At 36.6% G+C, this 22,323-nt stretch overlaps 2 protein-coding genes across 6 annotated transcripts in view; both read right to left on the bottom strand.

Moving 5' to 3' along the window:
• fermt2 (FERM domain containing kindlin 2) overlaps positions 1-1,550 on the bottom strand; it is a 44,519-nt gene extending 42,969 nt beyond the window's left edge. For 3 of the 5 annotated variants that reach the window (XM_073869792.1, XM_073869793.1, XM_073869794.1), the window contains exons 1-2: positions 1,323-1,550; positions 149-306 (exon numbers count right to left, since the gene is read on the bottom strand). In XM_073869792.1, coding sequence (XP_073725893.1) covers positions 149-305 — 157 coding nt within the window. In that variant the 5' untranslated portion in view covers position 306; positions 1,323-1,550. The remainder of the gene's footprint in view (positions 1-148; positions 307-1,322) is intronic. The other 2 variants (XM_073869795.1, XM_073869796.1) reach the window with 1 other exon arrangement.
• Positions 1,551-3,919: 2,369 nt separating this feature from the next.
• Positions 3,920-22,323, bottom strand: ddhd1a (DDHD domain containing 1a). The gene is given in 14 exon segments (XM_073869791.1): positions 3,920-5,960; positions 6,040-6,216; positions 6,725-6,900; positions 6,992-7,056; positions 7,157-7,312; positions 7,315-7,387; positions 7,508-7,770; positions 9,445-9,551; positions 9,794-9,903; positions 10,084-10,231; positions 10,608-10,736; positions 14,982-15,077; positions 18,511-18,687; positions 21,089-22,323. Coding segments are annotated over 14 exon segments (2,553 nt in total). The 5' UTR covers positions 21,786-22,323; the 3' UTR covers positions 3,920-5,781.

Here is a 22,323-nt window from a genome sequence, read left to right as displayed (position 1 = left end):
TTGTCATGAGTTTTCCATGGGTGGGAATCACCATATTAAAATTCCAGGATGATCACTGAAAGCCTAAATATATGACCGGCTTCATTCGGTTCTATCTGGGCTATGGACAAACAGCACAAACATGTGAAAACTGAGCACATAGGCCTACCGAGTTTCTCCACGAGTTTGAGCATCACACCACCGATGTGAATCTCCCCGGTGACTCTCAATGAAACGTCTCTGTTCAGGTCAGTGACGTGCATCTTCAGTTCCCAGGTGCCATCTGCATAGCAGCCATCTGGCATCCGTATACCATCCAACGCCATCCTATAAAAACAGTGACACAAGAGAAAAATTATTATGAAGCATCAATCTGTCAAACAGTCAATGATTCTCAGAGACATTTTGTGCCTTAAAGGGGTAGTTCCCCCAAAAATGAAAATTCTGTCATCATTTACTCACTCTCATGTTGTTACAAACCTGTATACATTTCTTTATGCTGATGAACACGAAGGAAGATATTTTGAGGAATATTTGTAACCAAACCGATTGTGAGGCCCATTCACTTCCATAGTGGGAAAAATAATATTATGGAAGTAAATGGGGCTCATGAATGATTTGTTACAAACATTTTTTTAAATATTTTCCTTGTGTTCATCAAAACAAAGACATTTACACAGGTTTATATTAGAGTAAGTAAATGATGAAAGAATTTCTATTTTTGGGTGACTATGCCTTTAAAAAACTGCTAAGCTGCCTACACTAGGTAAACAACACTTGAGACAACATTGGGGTGCTTATGCATAGTATAGTTAGGCAGCTCACTAGTTTTGATACAGTCACTTCATTAAAAGTTATGTACACAATTTAAAATATATTCAGTATTGATAAACAATCAATATATGAATGACAAATTAAAAGTCACCTCATTTAACAACTCTGACAACTGATTTTACTGCAGAAAAGTCTTGAAGGCTACCAATATGTCACGAATAAAATACGTAGTTAACTAGTTACATAAAACAAGGCAAAAGGATTGTAAAACATTAAGTTTCAGTAAGATTTGTGACATTAAACCTGTAGCACCCGCAACTAACGGTAAACTCTAGCTCGAGCTCTGATGACGTCAGCAGCCCGTTCCGAATGCCAACTAAATAAAGACAGTCAGGTCAATGCACACAAGAGACAAAAAACACCAGCAAAGTTAAATTTCACCCTCAGTTTGAACAAAATATTAAAGTGTATATTTAAATCACAGAAGTCTGTAAATAAAGGAGTATACAACGGGGAGGTTTTTATTCAGAGTTGTGGAGTACGCCAGACAAATCATAGCGTTCACTAACCTTCACGAATACAGCGACGCAAATCCACAAAACAGCACTTCAGTGTCCCGAACTTCAACAGTAAGCGAGTTTTCTTTCCTTCAGTCGTGTGTTTAATCCTATCATGAGGAAGGTTCCTGAAAGAAAACCAGTTAAAGTCCAGCGGCGGAGCTCCTGGAGGGATTCGCGTTAATGGAGTCCAGTGGCCGCGCGCTCGCTCTCTCTCTCTCTCTCTCTCTCGCTCTCTCCCCTGCAGCCCGCCCTCAGATAACGTCACTCACGCACTCACTGTCCGCGCGCGGCTCCATCACCTCTTCATACATTACTTTTATGTTCACGCCACTTCATTAATATAAACTTTTTTTTTCAGAAAGGCAACCACAATAACCACATGCTTAACCGTAACATACACAATATAAAGTATATCTATATATTTCAATTCGTCATTTAAAGCTTTCCTTTTGTCTGGTTTATTACTCCATTCACCATTATTTGCTCATATGGCGTATTTCTGTACTGACATAATTTTCTTCAGAAAAAAAATTGTTGATTAATGTATGTTTTCATTGATTTAAACAGTTAAAATGCTTTATCTCTGTAAAAAAGGCAGCATGAAGTTAAAACAACTTGAATTTGAAGTCAATTCAACCTAGTATTTAAGTTTTGACTTAAAAAAGTTGACATAACTTAGAAAAACAAGTTGAAATTGTTTAACGTAATTTGTTAAGTTAAAGTAACAAAAATACTGCATTTCTTTTTTACAGTGCATGTGGTAACCTCTTATGTTGAAACATTGATTGAAATTTAGCAATAATGCAACAAATATTCAGCAGTTTATGTTTTACATACACTAACAGCAGGTTACAGCAGCAACAACATAATGCTTTTGTGGACTAAACTTCCAGTGGACTTCCACGTAGAATCAATAACAACAGAGTAATTTTACAGTAGTTTATTTCTGATGACAAGGGAAATAAATGACAAGTAAATTACCTTGTTCGTATATCATAACGTGTATCAACTATTACACCGAGCTAATTTTACTGTGTAAAATGAATGTATAAAATGTTGGCCACAGTTCTTTCAATTCTTGCCTGGCTGCCATACCTCTCCGCACAGTTGTGATCTATGCCTGTTTTCTCCTCTCATCTTAAGCAAAAAACTAAAACATTTTATTTTTGAGAAGATATTTGTTTCAGAGATCAGTTTGGCCACTAGCCAGATGATAAATAAATACACACCGGAAGTTCACTTTGGTTCAGACGCAGGTGCGTGTAATGAAACCATCATCTCTCTTTTTATTTCACTTCTTCACAGGTTCACTAAAAGGTTTAGGCCTAGTTAGTTTTTTTAAATGCAGTTTCATCCTAAAATTAATGAAACTTTTAAGAACTGGAATTTAAATTCAATCTGCAGTAATTAATTCCAATTCCGCTTAATTTATAAAACTCCCAAAATTTCACATATTATTGTTATTATTGAATTGTCTTGCATAAATCATTTAGCATGCATGCTTGTTTTAGGTTAGTCCAGCGCAGGAATTTGGTCAGCAGCCGTGCAGTGCATCAGAGGAATTTATAACCCCAGCACTCCTGACCTCCTCCACGGTGTCTGGCAAGGGAGCCATTGCCTTTTTAGGCTGTGTTTTAATTACCATGTAAACAGCAGTAAGACAGGCCGCAGTGAAATGAAGTGTATGGGGAGAGAGGAGGTGTTAGTCACAATACAGTGTCTGTATGATGTGCACACAGCTCATTTTTGGTAACAGAACAGCAGAAACTTTTAGATTGTTTATGATTTTTAAATTGCATACAGGTGCATCTTAACAGATAAAATTATTGATTCAAACATTCACTAGTGTTCAGTTGAGAATCTACATCAACTCTCGGATAAGCTACAATAATGGTTACTTAAAATATATAATAAAAAAATATTTATTTGGTTATTTTAACAGACAATGGCAACATAAATGCAATGCTCAAAACATTGAAATAACAAATACAGGAGGGTTCACCATCACCTGTGCTGTTTTTCGGTTATGCAAAGTAAATACAGATGCAAATGGTAGCTGTTTGGATAGATGTGTAAAAGGAGCTATAAATTAAAACAAGCATAGGACACTGGTTAGAAAATGAACAAACTCGTGAGGGTTTCTGCCATCTAGTGGCCTAAATTTAAGTTACAGGACTGTAAATTGTTTGGTTAAAAAATAATTACATACATGAAGAATGAATTTGTGCATATTAATTATTTAATGATGATGGGATATAATCAGTACTGCAATACATTTATTATTATCAATCAAAGCTGGCACATGGTGATAAAAATGTTTTTTTGGTCTGATGTGAACATAATGAGAGTTGGTAAATGTACTGCAGTGTCTGTGCTTTTTGTTTTATGAGAAGACCTTGAACCTTTTTGTACATATATTCTCTTTATGGATGTTTTTGTTTTTTATTAAAAAAAATCTTTCTTCTGATATTATTGGGAGAGCAACCCCTGACAATAAAGTATATGAACAACATAATTGTATGTGATACCCTGTCTGTTCTATTTGTTTGCATGTGTTGCACAAAAAATTAAATAAAGAGTGGAAAAAAGATGCAAATAAAAAAAGGTCTGATGTAATTTATCCCACATACTTTATTATACTTACTTTATTTGAAAATAAAAAAAGTGAAGTTCAAATAAAAATTATGTTGTTCCGAATTGAATAACAAATCAACTTTGTTGGAATAAAAACTGTGCCCTTTATTCTGCTTTATATCCAAATCAAAATTCAAATAACGAAATTGTGACATTTATACCACAATAAAGGCTACCGTAAATAACCTTTCTTTAACAGTCAAATGTCCTGCTACGAATCACTTTACAAGTTACAACTCCAGATATTACAATACAGTACATGACAGAGGAAAAACAGACATCGTCCATGAGAAGCAAGTCTAGTTTAATGAGACTAACTTTTTAACCATTACTTCTGAGATCTTCCAAAGTACAGAATATATCAAATCAGCAGCATTAACACATATCAATAAATATGACCTGACGAACAGAAGCAACAAACTACAAGGACAGTTTTAAGCTGTAAGGAAACATAAAAATGATGAACCATATGATCATGCTGCAATCTAAGAATTCATAGCAATTTGTTTATACTGTAAATGCTAGCTACAGTATCAAGCTAAAGAAGACGTCCGGGTCACATTTAATCCCCAAAACATAAAAAAATAAGAAATAGTATTCTGTAACAATTTATGACCTTTTTGCTTTGCAACATCAAGATATTTAAGCACACGCTGATGCTACATGTGACCCTGTCTGTGAAATCCAGACTAAAATCTCGATCGAATCATGAGATCAAAGTTTGATATTAATTAATGTAAAAAAATGCATCCTGAAGTTAAAAAAAACCTTGGTTCAATTCAATTCAACCTACGATTTGAAGTTTTGACCTGTGATAAGTTGAACAGAACTTATAAAAACAAGTAGAAATTTTTAAAGGTAACATAAAAATATATGTTGATTTAACAAAAAATGCTGATTTTTTTACAGTGCATGATCTTCTTTAATATTAAAGATATTAAGATAATTTTCCACATAATGTAGAAGGATTTAATGTAGAAAAAAGTAAATCGCAACAATAAACTGAAAGCTGGGTTTTCGCAGGGAGGGTCACGTACTCTCAATGTTGTGATGCGTTCAGATTAATTTTTACGTTTTCTTTTCTTCTTGTATTTCTCATAATCAGCACAAAGGCAGCATAACTATTTTAAAATGTAACTAACATACTGTCTTTGCATTTCAACAATTGTAACTGAAATAAAACTAATTTTAAAATGAGGTTTCATAAGATTAACTCATATAGTCAACAGTTGATCAACACAATTTCCCCACAAACACTTAACAGGATTTGATTTGAAAATATCTGCTCAGTCATTCATTATGTATTCATAGCCGTGTCCACTTCATTAATCAAATAAAAAATAAAGTTCAATAATGTCACAACGAGTGCATTAAGTCCCTCTCATAAAATACAATTGTTTTAACAATAAGGATTATTTACTGGTATCTTGCCCACATTGCATACGCCACTCCAATAAATAGACATTAATCATATATTTTTTAGAAAAACAAAATTGTTTAAAAAAATATCTTCATGTGCACATGAAAATAAGTGCCAGCATTTATTAGGGCATAGAACTGTAGGAAAACATCTTTAGCCCCTAGAAGTGCAGAAATACACAACCGGTCCAAAATTGTGCAAGTGTTATGCAGCACACAGCCGTCCAGTCCAGTCTGGTACATAAACTCACTGTGTATCTTTGGATTTGAGCCTTTTTTACTTCAGCCGTATGTATGGGAACACTACTGTGCCAACAGACACCAAGTGTTCTTAAAGTGTCCTAGGGACCCAAACCGAAAGAGACGAGTTCCTGCATCTATGTCTCATCAGGAGAGTTTGTGAAAGCTGTTCATCTTACGAAGCGTCAGTATTCTCTGTCTGGGACGAGCTCTCATGTCTGTATATGAAGGTGAGTAAGAACAGAGCGACATCAGGAGAGGACCAATAGGCCGTGTGTGAGGTCACAGCTGACCAATAGCGGCTCTCCACCAATCCTTCCCGTAGTTCAAAGTCAATGCGGTGCTCCATCTCCACTGTGACACACAAAACAGACAAAATCACTGAGGGCTGATCGGAAACATTAATTAAAAATATTTATGATAATGCACACACCTGCTGTATCCAATACGAGAGAAGATGATGTTGATGGAGATATGGATGGAAGTGCATTCATGTTTGGAGTCTCTTCGCTCTCACACACCCCAGAATCCACTGCTGACGGCAAAGTGGGCGAGTGAGAGAAACGAGAGAATAAAATCCCTCCAATGCCCTTTCCGAAACTCGCAGCACCTGTGCAAACACAAGGGTAAAGGTTACATATAATATATATACACATCATCTTTATATATATTGTGCTTTTACAAACATTGATGTAAAACAGACACTTGACAAACATCTGCAAAGCTCAGGTAATGCATAACGATTAATCGCAATTAATCTATAGCAGAATAAAAGTTTTAGTTTATATCATATATGTATGTGAACTGTGTATAATAACTTTTTTTAGATAAATGCACACACATGCATGTATATATTTAAAAAATGTTTGCATGTGTATATACATTTGTATATTTATGTATAATTTAAATTATATATAAATACTTAATATATAAATATATATTTTTTCTTAAAATTACACATGCATGTGTCCATATTTATATATACATAATTATTATACACAGTTCACACACATATATGATGTAGACAAAAACTTTTATTCTGCTATAGATTAATCGTTATGCATCTCTACAACAAGCTTTTTGAAACAAAGGGTTTAAATGGTTATCCCATGAAGTACCCATTATGCTGGCTTTGCCCAGGTTGGTGATGGACTCTCCATAGTATCCTCCTCTGGCTAATACAGGTGAAGTGCTGGTGCTGGAGACGTTCTCCGTTTCAGACGCGACATCCTTAGTTGGGTTTAAATATGTGGGTCTGACCTCATCATATGGTGTGGGGTTGACTGTGTTAAACCTACATAAAAACATCAACACATATCATCATCATCTAACAAAAGATGATTCTCTAAGGTCTAAATGTTTTAGTGAGACGCATTAGGACTCACCAGTGTATTTGGACCGGAGAGATATTGCTGTAGTGCTTTAAAACAAGAGGCTCGAGTCGATAAGCCTGTCAGACGGATAAAACATACGAGTACACAGATAAACCAAATCAATCTCCTCTGTTCAATATCACAGAAACCAAAGTACAGACAGTGACGTGATCTCACCACAGGATCTGTAGGATGGAAGATGTTAAAAAGACGCTGGCAGATGGATTTGGGCATGATGTGTTCCTGAAGTCCTGTGTTCCCGGGTCGAATTCCTCTTAAAGCCAGAAACACAGCCAAAGGTGAACCCATGCAGAAGAAATTCTCCACCTTACCTTAAACTTTAATGTAGGGGACGGTGAGAGGTTTGAGGCTTTCAGTCCATCAAGCTGAGCTTGTACTTCTTGTAACCTGTTATAGACACAGATCAATAAGGGGAATAGATCGGTACACTTTCATGTTAACAAACTCGATGACGTGGTCATCAAAATGCTTCTACTTAAAAACAGCCTGAAAGAAATGTGAGATGACCTCTGTCTAGTAATCTGCAGTTCCTCCAGCAGGTGTCGCTGTTCATGATTGTCCCAGGAAAGATCTTCCCCCTGCAGCTGCTCGTGATATTCCCGTAAGCTGAAGCTCACTGGATCCCAGCCTGTCATGATGTCAAAGGTGATGACACAGCCCAGCGAGTGAGAAATGATGGACACTTTTCCACCTCTCTCCTCAAACTCAGGGTTACGTGAACAGAAGAGAGAGTAAAGGCGGTTCAGTTCCTGTGTTAAACCTCTGGTGATCTGAAAGGAAGAATATCGACGGTCAGACAGAAACCCTCTTAAACCCTTTAGCCGCCCTTCCACTGTGCACGACATTCGGACACGACTGTCGGAGTTTGCCCCCTAGTGGCAGTCGTAATGAAGTTTTAGTTTTGTAAATCCATGCCAATATGGGAGATAAGCTTATTTCAGGCAAAGGGCCTTCAATCTATAAATATTCACTGCAAATGCAAATGAATGAAACAATAAAGAGCAGCCATATGGAGACAAGATTAAAATATATTCATAATGTAATACTTATCAGTAATCAATCGTTTCCAAATTTTTAACGGATCCAATGCTAAAAACGGAACTGAAAATTACGCATCTGCAGATGATTGTCACCCCACACAGCCCCTTTGCAACTCTCCATAGGAAACAAATGACTTCCAGTTTATCGGCTGTCGCTTGTTGTGTACAGTGGAAAGATGGCTTTAGGGGCCGTTCACGTCACGTCACGCCTCAAATGCGTGGAAAACGCTAGGCGCAAAGGTTCTTGTCACATGACCTGCGGTGCACTTGCGGCACTCGCGTCGCTTCCATTATGATCATGCATACTACGGACCTACATTTAAAATGATGAACTTGAGCACACAAAAGACGCAATATGTGAACGGCCCTCTTATGCTGTTATTTTTACTGTGGATCAAATCTTGTGTGTTCCTGTAGCTCAATAGGTAGCACATTGCATTAGCCGTGCAAAGGTCACGTGATCCATCCCAGGGCACATACATACTGATAAAACAGAGATTGAATATACTGTAAATCGCTTTATAATGTACAATCGCACAAATAATGTAAATCATGATTGTTGTAATCAAGCGCAGTGTGCCTGGTCAAAAGTATGCAATGGATTTGGAGCTCTGCAGTGAACAATCACACAATATGAAGTAGCAATGCGTGATAATTTTGCATGCGATAGTGAGCTTTGTGTAGTAAATGCGTCTCCATCTGAAAGCAGCTGATGGTGATTTACTCATAATCAAGGAACCGGCTTCACTGACGAGATGCGCAATAACTATTGCATGCAAATTATCGTGCATCCATAACATGAAGTAAACAATGCTTTTTGTTATTGTTTTTTTGGGCTGGACTGTGGTAGTCACTATAACTCTATCCCCACCATTGATGAGTTAACTCATCAATTAAGAGAAAACGCATCCCTGCCAATGACGAGTTTTTATGCAATCTTACCGCTATTATCCACCAGGTGGTGCTCTTACCCAACTTATACAAACCAGAAGCATCCACTAAGACCAAAGAGTAAAGACTCTGTGTTTTGCTTTGAACAAACGTCCTTCAGAAAAATGTAATTATCTCAGCTATTTGCATAAAAATTTGGTATTTTTTAAGAAACCTACCCATATTTGAGCGGTAACAAAAAAATGAAGATAGGATGAATCAGCTTTTTTAATTTAAAGCAGAGGGTCTGTTCTTTCATTTGCTATATTGTATGTTTATATATTTAAAGAACAACATTTTCTGAAAGGCATTAAACTTTTGTTAAAATAAAAAAAATGCGGGTGCTTGCTAGCAACTTAAAAAAAAAAAGCTGGTAGAGAAGGAGTTAAGTGACAGATGTACAATAGTTGAAATGTCTCCTCTTGGGCTCCAGAGAAATAAGAAGAGTATTTTTTGGGAGAGGTTTAATGTTACCTCGTCTCTGTAAAGCGGGCTGGTGTAGTACATGATGTCCATGGCACTGCTGTTGAGGAGATCTCTCAGACCTCTCACTTTATCTGGTGTGATAGACTCCACTGTATCTACACACAAGACCACATAATACAACAAAATATACAATATAGAATCAATATCAATTCTGCTTTCTATCATCATTACATTCTTCATGCATTTCGTTGTTTGTTTTGTTTGCACAGCTGATAGATAACAAACACATCTCTGTTCTCATCATGAACTTGATGTTGTCTATTAAATTGTGTGTGTTACTGTGAAGCGAGTGTGTGTTTGTATGATAAGATCAGCTGTGGTACGGCGACTGTCTTGCCTCCGTCTAAAGTCAGTTTAGATCGCCACTCGACCGGCAAAAACTCCACATGCTCCTGCGTTTGCTCTGCAAAATGTTTCTCCTCCATCTTCCTCACAGTCTCACGCAACCTGATCACACAACACACAAATAGAAAATCATTTCATCCTTACACAAAGCTCAAAAACATACAAATATAAGACCTTTACCAACTCATGTCATTGTAATGCTGTTCAGCTTTAATCTCTTAAATTCTGATGTGTAAAGTTTATTTTTAAGATCACAGATGAATCAATAACAACAGCACTCACATGCCCGTGTTCTTGATAATTCGATCTTTGTCCATCTTCTGACCAATGCCATGAACTACAAACACGATGTGTGTGGTCTGAGGAGGTTTATCATCCAGTGATGCCTCTTCTACATATCCACGATGCAGACGGGTCCCACTGCTGGAGGCTAAAGCCAATCACAGCACAACATCACATTACATTAAAATGATGCTTCATTATCACAGAGAACATAAACTCTATAAACTCAATTCAGTGCTATGAAGTTACATTTCTTGTTGTAGAAAATTTGCTCTGCGTAACAAAATGTCAAGAAGGGCGTTGGTTTACTGTAGATCAACACCCATTTAATCTACCTTTTAGTTAAATAGAATAACCTCATAATAGATAACTATAGGTCATTTTCAAAAAACAGAGATGCCCAAGTATTATAATTTAATTATAACTACTTTATGTAATTCATAGCTCTATTTGTATTACATACTATCTATCAGAAAAGTCATGAAGTTGGTTTTAATCATACAAAGCTATTTACAGATACTCACCTTTAGAGAAACCCAACTTCTGTGTGACGGTGCGAGCAATCTTAGATGTAGTGGCATCGCTATACAGATACACCTCATCAATGCTGTACCAGTCAACATGAGTGTGGCTCAGCTGCAGGCTGTGAATGGCTGCACGGTGGCAGAGAGAGATTGACAGGAAGAGGAAGAGCGGGGGAAAAAAGAGGAAAAACAAGACTTTTATATTCAGACCACAAACGCCTGTAATACTTTTATACCACAGCAATAGTTTCAATTCACACAGAGGAAGAAGTTTCAAAGAACTACAGTATCTAAAGCATTGCAAAAATACAGGAAGTACAGTATGGCAGATCTACAGGAAGTACAGTTGCAAAGAACTACAAGAAGAACAGTGTGGCAGATCTACAGGAAGCAAAGTTTCAAAGAACTACAGGAAGTACAGAATTCTAGATTTACAGGAAGTACAGAATGCCAGATCTATACAGGAAGTACAGTTTCAAAGAACTACAGAAAGTAAAGCATGCCAGATCTATACAGGAAGTACAGTTTCAAAGAACTACAGGAAGTACAGTTTCAAATAACTACAGAAAGTACAGCATGCCAGATCTATACATGAAGTACAGTTTCAAATAACTACAGAAAGTACAGCATGCCAGATCTACACAGGAAGTACAGTTTCAAAGAACTACAAGAGGTAGAGTTTCAAAGATCTACAGGAAGTACAGCATGCCAGATCTACAAAGGAAGTACAGTTTCAAAGAACTACAGAAAGTACAGCATGCCAGATCTACACAGGAAGTACAGTTTCAAAGAACTACAAGAGGTAGAGTTTCAAAGATCTACAGGAAGTACAGCATGCCAGATCTACAAAGGAAGTACAGTTTCAAAGAACTACAGAAAGTACAGCATGCCAGATCTACACAGGAAGTACAGTTTCAAAGAACTACAAGTAGAGTTTCAAAGATCTACAGGAAGTACAGCATGCCAAATCTACACAGGAAGTACAGTTTCAAAGAACAGGAAGTACAGTTTCAGAGATCTACAGGAAGTACGGCATGCCAGATCTACACATGAAGTACAGTTTCAAAGAACTACAGGAAGTACAACATGGCAGATCTACAAGAAGTACAGTTTCAAACTACAAGAAGTACAGTTTCAAACTACAGAAAGTACAACATGGCAGATCTACAAGAAGTACAGTTTCAAACTACAAGAAGTACAGTTTCAAACTACAGAAAGTACAACATGCCAGATCTACACAGGAAGTACAGTTTAAAAGAACTACAGGAACAACAGCATGGCAGATCTATACAGTAAGTACAGTTTCAAAGAACTACAGGAACTACAGTATGGCATATCTACAGGAAGTACAACATGGCATATCTACAGGAAATGTGGCCTGCCAGACCGACAGGAAGAGCAGCATGGCATATCTATACAGGAAGTCAAGTTTCAAAGAACTACAGAAAGTACACTTTTAAAGAACTACAGGAAGCACAGTTTCAAAGAACTACAGTATGGCATATCTACAGGAAGTACTACATGGCAGATCTACAGGAAATGTGGCCTGGCAGATCTACAGGAAGAGCAGCATGGCATATTTGCCAGTTTCAAAGAACTACATGAAGTACAGTTTCAAATAACTACAAGAAGTACAGTATGGCAGATCTACAGGAAGTACAGCATGGCAGAACTACAGGAAGTACAGTTTCAAAGAACTACAGAAAGTACAATATGACAGATCTACAGGAAGTGCATTGTCTTTTCAGTGTATAACATTTGCCTCATGTATCTTGTTCAGGCTTCAAAAGAACATTTGCTGTTTTCATTTACTTACCTTCATGCTCTATGCAAATCAGTATTGTTTTACTACTGTGAAAAACAAGAGATCCTAAGCAGAATGCCTACAGTCTATTTTATATAACAGAAGTGATTTATAAATGCCAAAAAGGACAAAGAAGTATTTTAAAGGCGATATGAAATATGGCATTATAAACCTTCATACAATTTCATTATATAGAAAATCTACAAGCTCATGTTGAAATCTCCTTTTGTGTTTCACAGAAGATAAAAAAACTCTACTGTGTTGAAAGAGCATGAGGTTGAGTAAACATTGAAAAGCAGCATCCGACCACATGATGAGCAAACATTCACCTGATGCAAGAGCAGCTCTGCGTCATGATAAACATACATTTAAACATACAGAATATACTTTCAGTACAACAGTATCAAAGATTTAAGCAATGATTTCATTTAATTCTCTATACAGCATCTGTGAAATGTGGATGGCACTAAAAATAGTTTACACAAAAGTGACACAGCTCAAGTAACACATCTGTAATGTGAAAGTAAAGCAAGTGGTCTATTGAAAACACTTTGACCCAAAAATACTTTAAGTGCGTTTTGTTTGTACAAACTGATGTATTAGTTTTAATGTCTGTCTGTCAAACTGACAGCATGTCACAGATGCTCCTGATAAATCTGAAGAGTGAATGTTGTTGTCTGTATTCAGAGCTGCTCTTCTGCACAGGTGTCTAAGGCTCAGTGCCCTAGAAAAGCAGCAACTCAAACAGGGATTACAAGAGTACAGCATCATGCCAGAACACACATCAACCCTCCACATGATTGACAGGTCCTGAAATGATCTGACAGACAGAAGTTTCTACAACAATATGTGTGAGGACATGTAAAACAGTTGCTTGATTCAGTTAGGGGTGTAAGAGAATATCAATACACATGAATATCGAGAGTTTGTGTCCGCAATACTGCGTCAATTTCTCAAAAAAAAAAAAAAATCGTTATTTTTTTAAATAAAAAAAAGGTTAATGGTAGTGGCTTCATTTGCCGACCATTAGATAGCATTCTTCTCTTCCCTGATCTTTTTTTGCTAAGGTTTGCATATGGTGGTGTGTTCTCATGACACCATTCCTAAAATTATATCCTATTATATTCCCAAAAGAGGAAATATCCTAATATATCAACTCGGTTTTCAGCATCACAATGCATCTCATTGTAATTCCTGTATCGTTACACGTAACGTATCGTGAGATTCTTGCTGATACACAGCCCTATTCTCAGTTACTGACACGCACATCTATTCATATCCAGTAACGCTTCATGAGACCACAAAAAATTAACACTATTTGTAGAAATAATTAACTGATGGTTTTTAACCAATGTTCAAAATCTAGGGAAGAGGTTTGCCAATATAATGTATTACATACATTCAATGTACCTGTTTAATGACAGGAGAGATGATGTGTAAAATTAAACGAGTACTCGTTTTATGCAATACATTCTAAAAATTAAAAAGAAATAGTTTACAATTAATCATCATCTATTGACAAGGCTGTCAATAGTTTTCGGTACGAATACAACTTAAACTATTTCAACCGTTTATCTTTTAAACTGTTAATCTGCCAAGCAGACAATGATCATGTCAAAATGGACAAATACTGTCCAAGTAATCATCCTGTTTAATAATTGTATAGCATTATTATTTATTTATTTTTTGGAATTACATTTATTTTAAAAGGTCTGTACAAATGTATATGTGAATTTTACGCATTTAAAATTATTTTTGTAGTTAGAATGACTTATTCAAAAGTCAATTGTTTAGATTTTTTTATTTTAAATGGCTATGTTTCCCCCAAAGCATCAATAATATACAGCTGCATTTTAATTTTAGGAAGTTTTTCACAGTTAACGAAGGCATTACTGTTTTACTATACTGACCTAAATGTACAGCTTAAGCCCATTACACTGCAAAGAGCCAAACTAAAACACACAGAGCATCTCTACACGTCTCTTTTACTTTAAACAGATTGTTTAAATATGATTGTGAATCTCTGAAATAAATAATCTCTAAGAATACAACTGTAGCACGATGCATTATAAACAGCATTAAAACGGGTTCAAGTATTACATCTAACTGTGAAGATTACTAGGTCAATGAGGGTTAACACAACAGGGCTTGTGTCAGAAACCAGCTCATCAGGATTTCAGTGCAGCAGTAAGTACAAGGTTATCTGTACATGTGGGTGACTGCGTATTACTAGCAAAAATAAGTAGCTATATACATATATATATTTATAAGTAATCTAGGTGTTTACTAAATAACCTCATACTCAGAGGTTTAAATTTAATGTTGGCACGTTACGTGTCCCACACTATAAAGTTTGGGTCTGTGTTGTTTTATTTAGCAATAAAACCAAGCACAATTCAAAGAACAGGTCGCAATTTTAACACTGCCCACATTGTATGCATCCATGTTGTGAATACATACAAAATGCAGAAACAACGGGGAACAGAGAGGAGATTCTAGAAGAACAGCAGGTGAAGAGGAGCTAATGATGATGATGATGGTTGATCATCCACAGAGCACCACTGAAGTACCTTGACATCTCTTTCTCTTGTGACTTTTAGCACCCGTCTGATCTCCGCTCCATTTGAACAGAAAGGGGAGGTAAAATGGGGGGAAATGGGACAGAACTAACAAAACACAACATGTCATTGACAAATGTCACACTACACAATCACTACTACAGATATCTGAATGACAACGAACGCACAACATTATTACTCCGCTTTAGTACAGCACCAATAACATCACAATACCACAGTGTTGCTTACATGATCACTCCATTATGAGAGATTTATAAGATATGACAGCATTTGATATGACATTGCTTGTATTCATAAAGGACACATTTCTCAAAGCACAGACACATAAAATTAGACTTTCAACGTGAAATAAATTTATAATAAATGCATAAATTGCATGAACCCTGAATGAATTGTAATCATTGAAATACTTATATTTGAAAATGGGTTTAATCATAAAACACTTTGAATGTAAATGTGATGATTGACAGATGAAAACATAAGTAGTTTTATAGAGAGCGATCCCTCCTGGTGAGGCTGTATTAGTTACACTCATAAATTACACAGAAATATCAACTTTATAGCTGTTTAATAACCCAAAACCTGATTTACCTGCACTTGATACCCAACACATCAAACAGGTCTATTATGCCCATTTTGAGAAGATCTTAGGTGTGCTCAGAATGTTTCGGCTCAAATTACCCCACAGATCATCTGTTATAGCATGTCCAAAATGCCCTTATTTTGGTGGGAGCAAGATGTTTTCGTATCTGTACCTTTAAATGCTAATGAGCTACAGCTTCTTACTCCCTTACCAAAAACGAAACAGTGAGCGATTTCATTTAAAATAGATCTGATTCCTGTGAATACAGTCTGAGACAAAAGTATTCCATTATTAAGATATGGTGAACGGCATACAACTTGTCAGTCGGTGGTCGTGGGCGGGGCTTTATCAGCGTGAGGTCACATAAACAAGAGAATTCAAACAGCATCTATAATGAGACTAATTTGGTTTAATGGAGTGGGTGGATTTTTTCATTTTTTCACTACACACACTGCCAACACACATTCATGTCCAAACACCTTGTAAAAGTGGATTTTGCATGATAGGTGCGCTTTAACAAAGACATGATGGCTAAAGAATTCAAAAGTTTTTTATGATTGATTTAACTACAGCAAAGTAACTATTGCTTAACCTCCAAATAACAGACGAATCAGCAGTCCCAGGGTTTGCCTGAAGAGAACCAAACATTTTCCATATCTGTGTATTTTTAAAGAAATGTTTAAAGAAATAAGACACCCAATGTACAAAGAAGCTGACTGATCTGTTCTGCTTAAAGATGGTGGATATGAAATATAGATTCAGCACTGCAGTGCTATGAAAACATATAAATCATTCATGTAACATCGCAGATGTGTATGAGACTCGTTGCCTGTTTAAAGCCAGGTTTCTCTTTCTGTTATCTAGACCATCGAATCTCAATGTTATTACCTACTGATCTGCACATTGTGTACGTCTCCGCCTGATTCAAATCATTAGTAGAGATCTCTATGAACTGAACTGATTGTGTCAGATGAGTGAAACATACAAAATGTGCAGAGCTGAGAATTATTGATCTAGATAAAATGTGAACCAGGTAAACAGAGATCAACACACTTGGCTAGACTTACTTGTGTAGAACAAGTTGTTCTGGGTAAGAAAGTGTTACTGACTTAATAACAAAACATACTATACCTGAACAATGCGAAATGTTTCATAAAACATTAACATTAAATTCCTGTAATATGACACCTACAATGCATTACACGTCAAGGGAGGCAATAAGTGATTAATTTGAAGTAATTACGTTAGATTTGACTTGTGATTAGGATTTAATGTAAAAGGGTGACTTTCATTAAATTAGTCTGAAGAAGTTCATGCAGTCTTCACGTGACTTCCAATGTTTAAATATACTGCTGGCAATGTAATAATTAACACTGATCTACATTCAGCTTCTCTTGGGTGACTTTGAGTACAGTTCAAATAAGATGTAGATAAAGAAACTACAAAGAGTAAAGACTTAACAGAAGGGAGGATATAGGATAAATATTTTAAAACGCTCGAGTTATCACAGATTTTCATTTCAACACTACTGGTCTTCCTATAACACCATCAAATAATCAAAAAGCAAAACTTTAAGCAGGTCAAGAAGACTTAAATCAGGGTTCCCACACCTTAGTTAACTTCAAATTCAAGGACTTTTCAAGGACTTTCCAGGTCCAATACCCTCAAATTCAATGACTTAATGTGGGACACATTTGAAGTGAGAGCAATGTTACATCGTGTTACCTTTTAAGATACATTGTTACAGTTCCCTTTTGAGGGAACTCGCGCTGCGTCACTGCGGTGACACTTTGGGGACGCCTCCAGGAGTAAGTGCGTCTGAATGTGTATATCAATTTCAACCAATGATGAGGCTTAATGACAAAGACATGGGTGACGCGAGAGCCAGGAAGTATATCGCTATCTGAAATATTGCTAAAGACGGCGTTACAGGGACGCAGGAAGTTTGGCAAGGGAGACGCGGCATCTCGTTTTCATGTGCCAAGCACAGCTTATACAAAAAAGGCATTTTGGTATGAATCAACATTCACATACAGAAGATATAAGCATGTAAAGCAAACAATAGCACGTGTGCTTAAAAAGTCTAGATTTTTTATGATATTATATCACCACACCACACATATGGATTTTTTTCCAGAAAACTTTTTGCATTAAATAGATTCAAGCACTTTCAATGACCTGTATCTGTGTATGTATATTTTCACAAACTTCCCAGGGCCTTGAATTTTTTCCCTCAGATTCACAAACTTTCAAGGACCCGTATAAACCCTGTTAAGTGTTAAATCTTATGATATTCAAGATCTAGTTATGATTTAGTATAATGGTAATAAAGCCGGGTTTAGATCGCACAATTTTTGGCTGTCCCATACAAAAGATGGCCATCATATCCTACACAAGTTTATTAGATCCATGTCACACGGTGTGATCTGTTATGGTCTTATAAGAAAGCAGAAATCGCACAGTCTGTAGCAGCCTTAAGAAGAGTAAGCAAGTTTGATTGTAAGGTCTGTAAGAAATGTCCTGCAAGCTTTACATACTATGGGAAATTTGATTGAAATAATGAGATGAATCTTTACATCAATACTGTATCTTTATAACTAGAATGAATCATTGCTGAAGGATTCTTTAAAAAAATATCTGAAGACCTGTATTTGTAGTACATCTTAAAGAAAAAATATTAATTTTGTTATTGTAAATGAATAATAAAAGGCTAAGCCTACATTGGCATAAAAGATTGCTGTCATATCACACATAGTTTTTAACAATAATGGCAGGTGTAACCTTGTCTGACAGCATATATACTCTACCAAAGAATGTGTTAATGATGTGTTGTTTTATATCTCTCCTAACAGCCTCACGCACCGGAGGAACGCTCTCTCTTTACTTTTACCTTCTGTTGATCATCAACCAAACGTTTCAAAATAACAAATCGCTTACCATCTTGTCTGTCCACTGTCTTGGCCAACGTGTCAATCTCAAAAGCATCCTGAATCTGTTGCCCTTGGAAACAAGCCAGGTGCTCTTTCTCGATGAGATCACTCTCATCTTCCTCCACGGGTGTCCACGTGCCTTCGGTGAACCACTGGCCTCTCATGACAGGGATACGATCTTGTTCTGCACGGAGGGGATACAAGACACAGCTGTGATGCAACATTACAGGACAATGAATATAAACAATTAATAAAAACAATATGTATTGAAGCTGGTAAGCAAAAGTTGTCTTTTAGTTTACCTATGGAACTAATGTGACCTAGTGATGGGTGATTTCGAAGCACGCTTCATGAGGCTTCAAAACATTTATGAATCTTTTGTTTCGAATCATTGGTTCGGAGCTTGTTTCAAACTGGCCAAAGTCATGCGATTTTAGCAAACGATGCTTCGTTGCGTCATAACTGTTTTGAAACGTTTTGAAAATCTGACGATTCACCACTAGGGGGAGTTGATCACAAATGACCAGTTTTATTATAAAAGTTCATAAAACTTTCATCCTTCTGACTAATTACACTACCGTTTTGTCTACTTTTTGTTTATAGACAGATTTAATGACAAAAATGTGCATAATTAAAAAGGGAGTTCGTTTAAATTATTTGTTTGCCATAAATAAAACTAAAAACACCAAATACACTTTTAATTAGGTCTTAATTAAATTAAATAATTTAAAAACACATTTTTAGAACAATCTTGCTATTATTTTGTAAAAAAAATTTGGAAAGATCTTGCTGCTTTTAAACTATTTTGACCAGCAGGTGTTGCCAGCGTGTATGGCGTTTCGAACGATTCGAAAAACTGAATCAATTTGCGAAGCAATTGGTTCAATTGATTCGAAGCTTCGAAAAGCTTTGTTTCTCCCATCACTTATGTGACCACTTGAGATGTCATGAAATCAAAATTAAATGTAGGGCTGTGCAATATATCGCAATGTGCATACTCCGCAACATGCATATTAAAATAGTTGCAATAAATAAATCATTTTAATTCTTTCAAAGGTTATGTATAGACGGTTTCATAAGATGCACGTGCACTGACGCGATACACGTCTGGATCCGAACTTTACTTCCGGTTTCGTTTTTTTAATGGTCTGACTAGTTGCTAAACTGATCTCTTGAACAAATGTCTCGTTGAAAATAGCAAATGTTTTGGTTTTCTAGGTAATCTGTGTGTTGGTTTTTTTGCTTGTTATATAAATAAACTACGTTTATAGAACTTTGTTGTTATTTTTTCTTAGCGGAGTTTACCGGAAGTTATGTGCGACGCTGAACCATGACAGCCGCTTGTTTATGTTGTAGAAACCGTCTATAGTTAAAATATTAACAGTTTGGCATGAATAAATGAGTGTTTGTGTGCGCTCTGACATGTGAAAGATGATCAACGATTTAAAAAATTTTACACATGTATGTTAAATGAGCTTAAGTATTTAAAGGGATAGTTTACCCAAAAATGAAAATTGTGTAATAATTTTCTCTCACCCTCATGTTGTTTGAAACCTGTATGAGTTTCTTTTTTTTCTGAAGTACACAAAAGAAGATATTTTGATAAATGATGGTAAGCACACAGCTGATGGTACCCATTGAATTTAATCATATTTGTTTACCTACCATGGAAGTCAATGTTTACAATCAGCTGTGCCTTTAAGATCATTTATCAAAATGTCTTCTTTTGTGTTCATCAGAAAAAAGAAATTCATACAGGTTTAAAACAACATGAGGGGGAGAAAATGATGACACAATCTTAATTTTTGGGTGAACTATCCCTTCAAAAGTATTTTAATAGGATTATTTAATTTAATAATATAATTTATTTCACAAACTCGCACATAAGTCAGAAAGTTATCACATATTTCATCAACATCAGCTCTAATTAAACTGTTGTGCCTTTGTTTATCTCATCTGTATTCCAAAAGATGACAAAAGGTCACTTTAAAATGTTTACAAAGACGTAAAAGTCACATTTAAGTTATACATTATGGGGTGGTTTCCCAAACAGGGCTTATCATAGTCCTAAACTAAAATGCATGTTTGAGATGCCTTAATTTACGTATCTTAACAAATTTCAGTCCCATTGATTTGTCTCGAGATGCACACCTGTATTGTTTTTTGTAAGGTATGTTTGTAAAAACTATTTAAATACCCTATTTTAACTAACGCCTAGGCCTGGATTAAGCTAAAACTGGGAAACCGCCCCTATAATTTTATTTAAGATGTATATGCTATTTACGCACTGTATTTTTGTTTATTTTATTGTTTTCAATGTGGTGAATTGTCTATAACAAGTTATTTAGTTTTAAAAAAAAGGGGAAGAGAGGACCTAATTCACACATGATGTTTGAGAACAACATTCAAGGTGTGGCAAATTATTAATAATTCAGAGAACAGGACAGGTGTGATGAACATGGCCATAAGTATACAAACTCAAAACTGTCCATATACTTTTCAACTGTGTGTTGACATGATCACAGAAAAGAACGGAAATAGTCACACTTGGTTAAGCATTTCGGCAGAAAACCATCTAAACTTACGGTTCCAGTAGACTGGAGAGCACTCTTTATTTCTCACGTCTACTTCATACAGTCCTCCCCGGACACATACTGCATCAATGTCAATGTTTTCAGTCGTCTTCTCTGTGGGCTCCTGTTCACCTCCATTAATCAAATCCCCGAGCATCTCATCTCCAATGCGCTCCTCCTGTGTTTGCTCACAGAACCTGCGGTACATGATTTCTATTTGGAGTGAATCGTGGCCAACGAAGGGCTTCCAGGTTTTTTTGTCCTCCTTGTAAAACCATCTGACTTCCTCAGGTCCCAGTTCTGAGGTCATATCAAAGCGGTGTCTGTTGGACTGGTTCTCTTGCAGAGGAGCCATGCTGTGGTCAAGATGACTCTCGTGGATGTAGTGCGAGACAGGGCTTTCACTGTAATCTGTATTGCTGATATGAAGCTCATCAGAAGCAGAAGCTTCACTGGAGTCCAGATGGTTTGAAATAGTGATCTGGTCTGGATCAAGACCGTTTTGATTTATAGGGTCCATGAGTCTCAGAGTCATACTTTCCTGTGATGAAGGGTTTTGACAGTCCATGGGCGACTGTACGTCATTGACTTCTCTACCAATGGTCTCATCATAGAGCCCAAAGAGACCCTCATTACCCCAGTCTCTATTGGACAACGACAGCCTGTTTCCGGAAGCACGGAATCGTGTCTTTTTGGTACGACTGCTCATGACGCCATCCGTGACTCCACACACCTAGATTCATTACGTCAACAAACACATAAAATACAGGAACTTACCTCTACGCTATGATGTTTTATAAACGCTGTCAAGTTAGTTAATCTGACATCGCGACTAACGTTAGTTTAAAGTCATCCGCTTAAGTGTATGACGTCACCGCAAAACAAAAATATTAGAATAGCCGCCGCCTAGTACTCGCTTTTTTGAATGAAAACGATACTAGTATGTCATGTTATTCTGTAGTTGTATGACTGACAGCAGCAGATAGGTTGAGAAGAAGAAGAGTCGGTCACAGCTAAAATCTGCACAACGCCGGATCCGCGTGCCCTCCCAAACCAAACCGGTCTGTTGTCATTCAAACAGATCACGTCATGTTTATCCACAAATATGTCCACATGTCCCATACAGAAACACACCTCTGATTTCTAACGATTATGACAGGCAGTGAGCCAACCAAAGCATCGACTGCTGCCACAGGAACGAGCGCTGGATGCAGGAAGTTTAGAACTCCGACGTAGCAGGATACGTA

The sequence above is a fragment of the Misgurnus anguillicaudatus genome, chromosome 7 (genome assembly GCF_027580225.2).
Source record: "Misgurnus anguillicaudatus chromosome 7, ASM2758022v2, whole genome shotgun sequence".
In the NCBI taxonomy this organism is placed as follows: domain Eukaryota; kingdom Metazoa; phylum Chordata; class Actinopteri; order Cypriniformes; family Cobitidae; genus Misgurnus; species Misgurnus anguillicaudatus.
Note: the sequence above shows the minus strand (reverse complement) of the source record. Positions and strands in the feature narration are given on the sequence as shown.